Source organism: Vipera ursinii (assembly GCF_947247035.1).
Source record: "Vipera ursinii genome assembly, chromosome: Z".
NCBI lineage: Eukaryota > Metazoa > Chordata > Lepidosauria > Squamata > Viperidae > Vipera > Vipera ursinii.
This window is the reverse complement of record NC_139517.1, coordinates 94969804-94982028: the sequence shown is the minus strand read 5'-3', so window position 1 is coordinate 94982028 and position 12225 is coordinate 94969804. Positions and strand designations below refer to the sequence as shown.

Here is a 12225-nt window from a genome sequence, read left to right as displayed (position 1 = left end):
CTCTTTTTCTAAAAAACAAAGGTGCCAGAACTCGGAGGTACCGTCACTGGGAGTGATGCTGGTGTCTTGCTATGGCGTCACCACCTGTCCTTTGCACCCCCACCCTTGCAGCTCGGAGCCATATGCCATGGGGATTCCCTTCCCCGCAGTTGCCACACTGCGGCCCATGCTGACCCCCCACCCAGAACTGCTCTGAACCCCGACCCAGAGCTGTGTTCCTCATGGCAGTGGTCTCCGGCACCAAACAGCCTCTTTCCAACCACATCCAGAAAAATTTGTAACAAACATTGGAATTCTCAAGGCCATGTTTGGTATTTCCCAGCAATCTGTTACTGGAAGGAAAAAGCAATCCCTGCGGTGTTACTGATCCCAAAGAAGCATTTGCATGTATGCAGGTATCCTCAGGGTGCCATAGTTATGGATGAGAAATATTGGTTGCAAAGTTGGCATTTATGGATATAATACAGATATTTTGGACTTATTTTTGTTTCTTTGCATGTATGATATTTTTAAAAAGGCATATGGTACTGATTACACTTATGTGCATATTTATTTATTATTGGGACTTATATGCCGCCCTATCTCCTGAAGGACTCAGATGTTACATATGTAACATCTTTTGCTAGGATACATGACCATTTCTTGTCCAGAATGTGAAAAGTGAAAGATTGTGACTAAACAAAATTTTAATGTACATATAATTCCACCAGAAATTATTTTAGCTTTTTTAATAAATGTTGTTATTGATGTTAAGCTCACCATGGAAAACATCATATATTATTATGTATATACTAGGTTAATTATTTAAAGACTGAAATGCAACATAACTAGATTCTAAATAATCTATTTTTCAAAATACACAACAGTCAAAACAGTAAAAGTAAAGTCCAAATTAAGAATATTTCATTCTTAAGAATTGTTCAATTTAAAGTGGTTTAGCTGTAATAGAGTATGTACAAAAGATACTATTTTTTTCTAGCATCAGCTAAATTAGACATATTACATTGAGAAAAATGTTTCTCATTTCTTTCCTGTTACCTTTATTGATTTCATTGCAGAGATGATGACATAGGAAATAGATTATTTTGTTATCTAATTTTACCTTCCAAAAGACAGAAGCAGATGAAAAATGTGAGGTTCTTTCCTGTTGGCTTTTTTGAATTAGCTGTTTTAGATTCTAAAAGTTTAGTTCCTAAAGAAGTAACCTTGTAAATAATTTTAATGTCCTACTTTAGTGCAGGGTAGGCAACCTTGGCTCTTTTATGACTCAAGGACTTCAACTCCCAGAATTCCTGAGCCAGCATGGCTCAGCTTGGAAACCTCTCTCTTTCCCCTCAGTGTGGCTGGCTCAGGATTTCTGGAGTTGAAGTCCACGAGTCATGAAAAAAAGCCAAGATTGCCTACTCCTAAAGCCAATAGAGGGAGGGTTTTTTTGCAAAAGAAAAGGTGCCGGAACGCCATTCTGAGCGTTCTATGAGAAAAAAAGCCCTGCTTAAACTTGTTTATCTAAATTCTTACAAAAAATATTAAACCCAACTATTCCATGAGACAGAGCTTGAGTAATCATATCCTGTTATCTCACAAGCTAGCCTTCTCTGACCAGTAAATCAAATTAAATTTATTACGGTACATACTTGCAAAATTGAAAATTGTATTCATATTACAAAGCCCACATTTCCAAAAGAAAACTCAGTAACTAAGAAAGTATTCATACTGTAAATTTGCAAAGATTTATTAAGGTCAGAACATAAATAAAGTGACAGGAGTCATATTGGTGAGTCATAATGAAAGGCACTTTGATAATATGTATTTATTTTGTAATAAAATCACAATTTTCTTTATCTGTCACATAGATCATTGCTACTTCAAAATAATTCATGTTAAAAAAGGAAAAAAAATGGCTCTTACCTGCTATTGAACTTTTCTGGATGTTTTTCTCGCATAATGTGAAATCTGTAAGCAATTGAGGCATCCTAAAAGAAATTTTACAAATAAAATATTATTGTGGATGCATTGAAAAATACAAAATGCTTCAACCCATAATGAAATACCTTTGCACTATGTTTCAATCTGCTCTTATAAAAAGCAAGGTGTGTGTGTGTGTGTGTGTGTGTGTGTGTGATTTCATTGAATTTTTATGTTCCTATTTTCTGATGCATATTCCAGGATCAAGAACAAGTTTGAATCAAACTTGAATCAAAGATAATACCCACATAGTATAGGTAACCCCTGAGTTACAAGTGTTCCCTTAGCAAAGGTTCAAAGTTATGTGATAAGTGCCCCTTAGTGTTTACAAAAAAGTCATGGAATTACAAATGTTGCCGCACCATGGCAGCCATTCATCCTTATGAATGACCACAGTGGCACTGCAACATTCACCCTGGCTATTCCCTCCCTCCCCTCTGCCCCGAGTCTCCCTAGGCACTAGGCCACAGGTCAGCAACCTGCGGCTCCGGAGCCGCATGCGGCTCTTTGAGCCGTCTCTTGCGGCTCCCAGCCACCCGGTGCGCGCGCACCTCTTCCAACGGGCAGTGGTGCGCGCGCACCTCTCCAAATGGAGAGTGGCACCGCCCGTTTGGAGAGGTGCACGCGCACCTCCCCGAATGGGCGGAGGTGCACGCGCACCTCCCCAAACCTTTGGAGAGGTGCGCGCGTACCTCCGCGCGAATGGGCAGCGGTGCCGCTCTTTGAGGAAGCTGCCGCGGCCCGTCTGTGAAGCTGCCGAAAGCGGCAGCTTAGCAGACGGGCCGCGGCAGCTTCCTGAAAGAGCGGCGCCCCTGCCCATTCTGAGAGGTGCGCGCGCACCTCTCCGAACGACCGGAGGTGCGCGCGTACCTCCGCGCGAATGGGCAGCAGTGCCGCTCTTTCAGGAAGCCCGCCGCGGCCCGTCTGTGAAGCTGCCGAAAGCGGCAGCTTAGCAGACGGGCCGCGGCAGCTTCCGCAAAGAGCGGCGCCCCTGCCCATTCCGAGAGGTGCGCGCGCACCTCTCCGAATGACCGGAGGTGTGCGCGCACCTCCCCAAACCTTTGGGGAGGTGCGCGCGTACCTCCGTGCGAAGGGGCAGCGGCGCCGCTCTTTCAGGAAGCTGCCGCGGGGTGAAGCGGGCTGTCGGGAAAGACATTGCCGCCTCCTCCTCCTCCAGCGGCGACACCTCCGGTCGGGTCCTGGTGGCGGAGGAGGCAGTGGCAGAGGCGGCCGAAGCACCGGCAGCCTTCCTAGCATGCGGCTCTTTGAGCCGTCTCTTGCGGCTCCCAGCCACCCGGTGCGCGCGCACCTCTTCCAACGGGCAGTGGTGCGCGCGCACCTCTCCAAATGGAGAGTGGCACCGCCCGTTTGGAGAGGTGCACGCGCACCTCCCCGAATGGGCGGAGGTGCACGCGCACCTCCCCAAACCTTTGGAGAGGTGCGCGCGTACCTCCGCGCGAATGGGCAGCGGTGCCGCTCTTTGAGGAAGCTGCCGCGGCCTGTCTGTGAAGCTGCCGAAAGCGGCAGCTTAGCAGACGGGCCGCGGCAGCTTCCTGAAAGAGCGGCGCCCCTGCCCATTCCGAGAGGTGCGCGCGCACCTCTCCGAACGACCGGAGGTGCGCGCGTACCTCTGCGCGAATGGGCAGCGGTGCCGCTCTTTCAGGAAGCCCGCCGCGGCCCGTCTGTCAAGCTGCCGAAAGCGGCAGCTTAGCAGACGGGCTGCGGCAGCTTCCGCAAAGAGCGGCGCCCCTGCCCATTCTGAGAGGTGCGCGCGCACCTCTCCGAACGACCGGAGGTGCGCGCGCACCTCCCCAAACCTTTTGGGAGGTGCGCACGTACCTCCGTGCGAAGGGGCAGCGGCGCCGCTCTTTCAGGAAGCTGCCGCGGGGTGAAGCGGGCTGTCGGGAAAGACATTGCCGCCTCCTCCTCCTCCAGCGGCGACACCTCCGGTCGGGTCCTGGTGGCGGAGGAGGCAGTGGCAGAGGCGGCCGAAGCACCGGCAGCCTTCCTAGCAGCGGCAGAGACAGAGGCGGCGGCGGCGGAGGAGGAGGAGGCGGCGGCTGCAGAGGCAGCTTCCTGGCGGTCTTCTTCCTCTTGGCTTCCTGCCTCTCCGCCCGCGGTGCAAGCTCGGATGTTACGGGGCTGGCCGGCCAGGACTGGGTCGGGCGAGTCGATCACCTCCTCCTCCTCCTTCTCCCGCTCCCTCTCCTCTCCAGGATGACCCTCCTGAATGTCTTTCCCGACAGCCCGCTTCACCCCGCTTGGTTTTGCAACTTGAAAAAGGACGCCTCGCTTGGGGGAGGGAAGGAGGCAAAGGCTCCGGCCGGGCGGCACAGAAACGCTTCCTGAGCCGTGCCGGAGACCGCCGAGAAGGCTTGAAAGCTTGCTGGAATCCCATCGCCCTCTCCCGGGGAATCACCCCGAATCCGAGGCGGGGAGAGGGAAAACGCGGGAGCGGGGAAGGCGAGGCGGAGGGAAGGAAGGCAGGAAGGAGGGCAGGCGGGGGGGGGGGCAGGGCAGGTGAGAGAAGCAGAAAGCAACCAGCCGAGAGAGCAGGTGGCGGCGGCCGTAGGAGTGGTGGCGGCGGTGGCAGCAGCCAAGCGGGAGGAGTCCTGATCCCTCGCTTCTGCCTCCCCCCCAGCCCGGACCCCCTCCTCTCCCAGCCTTTTCCCCGGCGTGCACCTCCCCAAACCTCCCCAAACGTCGGCAGGTCTCCCGTTCGCCCGCCGCCCCGCTTTCCTTCCTGAATTTTGTGCTTCCTTACCCAACTCCAAACTCCGCCGGCAGAGGCTCGATCTGCCGTTCTGCAAGCCTCCGCCGCCGGTTAATACCCTGTATTCAGCTCTGGGAAGTGGGAGGGAGGGGGAGTTTGGGGGGAGGGGGAGCTCCACGGTGCAAAAATAAAGCCCTGCCGCTCTTCGCTCTTCGCGTTGCTTGCCCGACTGGCTGTCACGGGACCAGCCCTGCCCCCATCCACCTCCAGTATGGATGGCTCTGCCAAAAGAAAAGCAGCCGAAGCAAGTCTCCCATTGAGAGAATGGGGCGGCGGCGGCTTGCAAAACGGCGGATCCAGCCTCTGCCGGCGGCAGAGGCTCGATCCGCCATTCTGCAAGCTGCAAGCGTGTCTGCCGGCAGAGGCTGGATCCGCCTTTTGTAAGCCTCCGCCGCCCCATTCTCTCAATGGGAGACTTGCTTCGGCTGCTTTTCTTTTGGCAGAGCCATCCATACTGGAGGTGGATGGGGGCAGGGCTGGTGCACGTTTTGCCTTGTTTTGCGCATGCGCGTGCGTGCATGCACGCGCGTGCATATTTTGCGGCTCCCACTTTTTTGTGTTTGTGACGGAACCGGTTCTGAGTGGCTCTTTGCCTTTTTCCGGTTGCCGACCCCTGCACTAGGCCTATGGATACTCACTTTATAAAAATTGAGAGATTCTTGGCTGCTCCAGGCCTTCAGTGCATTCACAGAGAATGAAGGCCTAAAGTAACAAAAATCATGAGATAAGTGACATGAGATCCCATGCTACTGATCTCATGTGATCTCACAATAGTTTAGACCTCTGTTCTCTGCACCAGAAAATGGAATGGAAGCCGTGACAGGTTTCTGCATGCCTCTGGAGGCCTGATCTTTGTGTTGGAGATCTTTTCCAGGTCACTGCTACCCAGAAAGGAGGCCAGGAGAGGCTTCCACGTGCCTCCAGAGGTCTGATCTGGCTGTCCTAGGCCTTTTCCAGGCTGCTGCCACCTGGAAAGGCCAAGGACAGAGGTCACATGCTTCCAGAGGCCCATTCTGAGTCTTGGAGGCCTCCCTCTGCTCTTGCTGGGAGCAGCAAAAGAGAGTAGGCTGTAAAGGATTTTGATCTTTACAAGGTAAGTGACCCAGCGTGGCAGGATTGGGTGGGGGAGAAATTGTGGGGACCCCAGGGGAGGGACCATGAGATATCTCAGTGGGGAGGGACTTGGGTGGTCTGAAGCCAGTGGCCTGTTCCATCACTTGGCTGCCATGGCCTTCCCCATCCTGAGATACCTCATGTTCACTTAATCGACCATGCATTTGCCCATGCGTTAAGTTAATAAATGTGTAGGTAAAAGCTGGGAGCGAATCACATTTCAATGTATGAGATTCACTCCTACAAATCCTCAAGATATGAATGGAATGGGCAGGCTCTTATTGCATTCATAACTCGAGGACTACCTTTATGGTTAATTTCACTTTTTAAAGGGGGATACAGGAAGACAAGAAAGCTGTTAATATTTTTTTTAATTTATATTACATAAATTATATAAATATCATCCTCTATAAGGATGATAATTGTCCACTTCTTTGAAATTAATAATGTTTCATTTGGAAATAGTTTTAGTAAATTCTTACTTGCTTTTCTTTTGTAATTTATGGTCCTTTGATGTTGGTAAATTGTTTTTCAGTTAGAATCACAATTCAGAATGAAAAGAATTCCGGGGAAGTCTTTGATTTTAATCATTCCACCCTTGTACTTATATACATTTAAACACTTAAAACATGGCTGGAAGGAAACCAAATATTATGTGGAAGTGGTTTCCCATTTGTTTAACACTAGCAAATGTTAATTGTCGATATGAAGAAAAGTAATTTAGGTTATTCATTTCTAAAGTGTTGATTTGGTTATTGTAATTGTCAAAAGAAAGCAGCCACAATTTATGGCTGATACATAAATGGACAAGTGATCTGGGAAAGCAGCTGAAACAAATACTGTACTTAAGCTGTGAAAATATCTGTCCTTTGCAAAAAGAATTAGCATCTCAAAATATGATTTGCATGTATCCTACTAGTGAAATATTTTTATGAATATCTGTTTTGACTAAATAATTAAGTTATACAAAATACTTCCCAATGACAATTTAATATTCAAATGAGAAATAATTGTTTATCTTTTCATAGTGGAAAATTCCCAAATAAAAATAGTTAAGCAGGCAGATTCTATTATGTAATACAAAAGCATTAAGCCAGCTGTTACTGTTTAAATATATACAAACATAAACATCACCTGAATTTTTAAAATGTTATAAAATATAAAATAATATATGATTTTAATACATCAACACTAAACTATAACTTCAATTACATTATAACCATTTTATTTTTTCTAATTGTCTAGCATGATATAATCATTAGTGAAAGATTGTCAAATAATACTAATAAAGATTACAGTTTTAATTATTACAAATTATTGTGCTATAAACACAAATAATGTTAATAACAATGATAACTTGGATCAGGATATTTATAAGGAGTGGTTAAAATTGAATGATGATGGCCACAGTGGTATATTCATATGTCCACTCCTTTTTATTTGCAAAATATATATTCAAAGAAAAATTATGAGCAACTCTCAAGAAAATGGGATGACATTCAGCTGATGAATATCTTGATTTTTTTTTACAGATTATTGTCAATTTACAACTGTTCATTTAACAATGGTTCAAAGTTATGACAGCTTTGTAAAAAGTGACTTATGAATCTATCTTCAAAGTTACAACTGTTTTACCACCCCTGTGATCACATGATTGCAATCTGGGCACTTAGCAATCAACTTGCATGGTTGCACCATCATGCATTCATGTGATTGCAGCTTGCAAACTTTCTAACTAGATTCCGGAAACCAAAGTCAGTTGGGAAGTCAGATTTGCTTAATAAGTACATGATTCACTTAATAACCATGTTACTAATCATAGTAATTCACTTAGTGACTATGATAAAAATGATTATGAGAATGGGTCCAATCACATGATGACTCACTTAATGACCACATAGGTTAGTGCCAAAATTCCAGTCCCAGTGGTTGTAAATTGAGGGCTACTCATACTCTGCAGACACTGTTAATGGGGATACTTTTAATATGTTATTTAACTCTGATCAATGTAGCCCATAATTACATAGTGTCTGGAGAATAGATGTCAAATTCACACCTCAAGACTATTTTCATTATCTATTAGGCAAAAGGAACCAGAATAACCCTGGCAGCTGATCAGATAAGTATGTTTATTGCTGTTATAAGAAACTTGCCATACTAACTGCACTCGCTAGAAAACAACTAGATACATACTCCAAAGTTTAGGGGAGGTCTTTTTTCTGGCTCTCCCTCCCTCCCAGAGATTCCTGCCTAGCTAGTTTTTTTCAACACCACTCCTCATTTCAGCTCAGATGATTCTACCACATCATCACAACTGAAAGAAAACAATTGTTAGGGCAATTTAAAATTCCAGTTGTTTTTCTCACAAGAACTCCAATAGATAGTTCACAAATATTATCAGTTTTTAGAAAGGCTCCCAATTAAATACACATATGCATTACTTTCAAACATGTCTTTGAATACAATAGACACAGTCTTCTATGTTGGCTGCTGATATAATTTGGGCAATGTGTTACATAACACGAAGACGAAATTCTGCTGAAACTCCACGTTAGTGAATTCAATACCTCTCTTTTAAACCTCTAATCTGAAATAGTAATCTTCAAAATTATCAATAGAAATAGATTTTAAATAGATTTCATACAAGGGAAGATTATGGGTTGATATAATGACTATGAGAGTAACCTTGAGAAACAGGAGGAAAAGCTACATCCCAGACAACAATCTGATACTCAAAACCAGATATTTCAAATCTGATATTTCAAAACTAGAAATTTCAGAAAATGTTCCCAAATTGACACTCTGGAATATAAAGGTAAGGAGCAGGCAAGTGATTTTATATTGCAAGATTCTGTTACTATAACTTACAGTAAAAATAGTTTTAGTATTCTTGTTTTTAGTTTCCTTTTCTGAACTGCATTAAAGGGCTAAATTCTTTCAATTTGTACAAGTCAGACTGTTTCATAAGTTCATAAACAAGAAGCCTCCTGCTTTTCTTTTGTCACTTTCCTTGCTGATAACTAGACTCTGGAACTAGACTCTGCAGCTTTAACACTAAGATGATGGGAATTTCCATTTTTATTATCAGGAACACATTGAGAATATTAAAAATGTCCTCTTTCTTTGATGATAATTATAATTATTCTATGATTACTCTTAACACTATGGGGAGTTACAACTATATATGTATTGTTGATGTATGTATGTGTAAGTGAGAGACAGAAGTTATTTAATTAGGCATTTGGCTGGACAGAAAAGGACTTTATGGTCTGTGCTATCCTACAGTTGTTCCACCTGCCCACCTACACAGGGTGTTTGTGAGTATTTTTCTAAGCCAGGAATGAGCATCCTGCAACACTGGGCCTAATTTCTTCACTTAAAAGTCATAATTCAGGACTTCCGGTGGCGATGCGACGCCGAAGACAGCCGTTTTTGGGCTGCCCGCTCCGCAGCTGTGTTTTTCCATCGTAAACAGCGCTGATCAGCTGTTTAGATGGATTTGAAGCCCCCTCCTCGGGAGAAGAGGAGGGGGTGAGGCCCCAGGTAGGGGTTGAGCTCTCCGGGGCCGCCTGAGCTGAGAGTTTGGGTGGCTGAAGGATTGAACCCCCCCGAAGCCTGGGTTGCTCCGAGCTGCGCAGCGCCCCTGCTCCGGGATTTTTGGAGCAGAGCCAGGCATTAGCAACCACCCCTGCCAAAAGGAAATACTTTTGATTATCAAGATGCAGGCAGAGCGGTACAGGAGGTCAAGGTGATGTGGACTCTTATCTTTACTCTCTAGCTCAATGGATTTTATAGCTTTAAAGTGAAAGTGTGCAATAAGTGAAAGTGGGGGAAGATGGCGGCTAAAACTTCTAAAGCTCTTCGGAGTGCGGGGTCTTCATTGCAAGCTTTGCTTCCTCCTGCACCTCCTCCGGCTTCCTCCTCCGACGCTTAAGGATTTACAAGATGCTCTTGGAAAGCATTCACAATTGATGTCTGACATGATGGATGAAAAGTTGAAAAAGCTGGAGGAGAAAATGGAGGAGAAAATGGAGAAATTGGAGAAGAAGATGGAAGAGAAGTTTAGAGCAATGAGGGTGGACATGTTGTCTATGATTGAATCTGTAGCTGAATGTGTGCAACAGCTGGATGTAAAAGTGGAGGATCTCAGTCAAAAGAACTCTATATTAGAAGCAAAGGTATTAGAAAATGAAAATATAAGGGATAAAATGGACGGAGAATTGAGCCTTGTTCAGTATCATCAGATGCAGTATGCTATTAGAATCAGGGGTTTAAAGGAGAATTGTAAAGAAGATTTAAAGCAGCTGATTTCTGAGGCTCTGGAAGGGGTACTGGGCCAGCCAGCATATGAAATTGAGGGAAATATGGACAAAATTTTTCGTGTAAATTCATGGATTGTAAGACAGAGGAAGTTACCCAGAGATGTGGTAGTCTATTTTACAAAGAGAGTAATTAGAGATGAAGTCATTTAAGCTGCTTATGATACTAAATTGGTAGTGGCTGAGCAAGAAGTCTTGGTTTTAAAAGAGATTCCTCCGAAGATTTTAAGGAGAAGGAAAGATTTTGCATTTCTAGTACAGGAACTTAAGAAATGTGATATTAAGTTTAGATGGGAGATTCCAGTTGGACTGGTGGTGACGCACGAAGGTAAAAGACATCGTCTGGTTACTGTGGTCCAGGCACATGATTTTTATAGCAATGTGTTAAAAGCAACCCCCCTATCATTTTTGGAAGCTGTAAGGGGATACGGCGAGGGAAAGCTTCAAGATGTTGCAGATAGACAGACAGAAGACAATGGTGTTGGAGGGGATCAAGTTACAGTCTCATCGGTTGTTGCAGGAGGCCAGAGGATGACGCGTGCCGCCCTAAGAAGAGCGAGACGAGAGCAAGAGCAAGACCAGCAGAAAGTTATGGAATCTCCAAAGCGTACTTACAGTGAAGCTGTGGAAGGGGCGCGGTCCAAAGAAGTTATGGGGGTTATGACAGACGTGCTCCAAAAGCTTTGGAGCATCAAGATTGGTGATTAAATTTTTAAATTAGAATGTCAATGGATTAAATTTATCATAGAGGAGAAAGAAAGTTTTTTTAATATTTAACACAATTTAAGATTGATGTTATTTGCTTGCTAGAAAAGTATATAACTGAGAATTTGTTTAGAAATTAGAGAAAGGTGGGAGAATGCAAATAGTAGGTGAAAGTTTTTTTTTCTTTTTTTTGAAATTAATATGAATAAGGACTGGGATTAAGAAAATCTATTCTGAGTAAAGCTCTTTTTCTGTTTTCCTCTTTTTCTTTTTTTACTTTATTTGTAATATTAATATTGTTTGTATTTATTTTATATGAGCTAGAGGGAGATAGAATTAATAGTTTATTGTTGATAACATAGGGGTGCTTATGTTTGTTTTTCGATTTTATACCCTGTATTTAGCTCTGGGAAGTCGGGGGGGAGGAGGGAATGGGGGAGAGGGATAGGGAGGGCTAGATAGGGGTGGGGGAGGGGGGATTAAAGTCAAAATGTATTGTAAAACTTTTTAAATAAAAAAAAGTCATAATTCAGACTTCTGGTAAAAGAAGAGAGAGGCTAGAGAATAGGGTAGAAGAAAAGAAGATAATCCAGCTATGTTCTACAAGATGTCTTGTCATTGTACAGGCAGAGATTATGCTTTGAAATTATCAGTAATGATCAGTCCAACTTTGTTAGATACTGTACAAATAGAAGTACACATGATTAGCAGACATCCCAGAATATTTTATAGGAAACCTGCCATTATTACTTTGATTGGGGAAAAGCTGAATGCAATGCTTGCTTAATCTACAGGTAATTGAAGTATTGTGTGGACAAATTCAATGGCAATACATCCCAAATTTATTATAAGATCCCTTAAATTTTAAACTCTAGGAAAATAGCTTGATTATAACCATTTTATTATGATAGACTAAACTGAAAATTAGCAATAGGATTTTTAATAAGCTCCCATTTCTGTATTTTTGAAAGTCAAATGAAATCTGTTGAGCAATTTAAAGTTACAATTTCAGCATTTGAAACCTACACAGAGTAATTCAAACAAATGTTATGACATTTAAGATAATGAAACTCTTCACTAATGCCAGAGTGTCCAACTTCACGTATTAGAAGTCAACAGATGTCCAAGTACTGAAATGCCAAAAGAAAGTTAGTGCCTATTTTGATTAATACGCCGAATCAGTCCATGATGTCTTTTTAAAACTGGCATGCATTACTTTCAAACATTTATTCATAATCCATTCTAGGAAACATAGCTAGACAAAGTGTTCCCAAGACAAAAGGAAAACAATGAAGTACTGCATAACCCTTTTTGCAATGTGAGCTGCATATTATTGATAGACCATTCATT

The 12225-nt window shown here is 43.9% G+C and overlaps 1 protein-coding gene across 1 annotated transcript in view; it reads right to left on the bottom strand.

Moving 5' to 3' along the window:
* DGKB (diacylglycerol kinase beta) overlaps positions 1 to 12225 on the bottom strand; it is a gene marked incomplete at both ends in the record, with an annotated part of 339119 nt that overhangs the window by 183103 nt on the left and 143791 nt on the right. Inside the window, 1 exon segment of the mRNA XM_083379029.1 lies at positions 1909 to 1973. Within this exon segment, the coding sequence (XP_083235155.1) occupies positions 1909 to 1973 (65 nt within the window).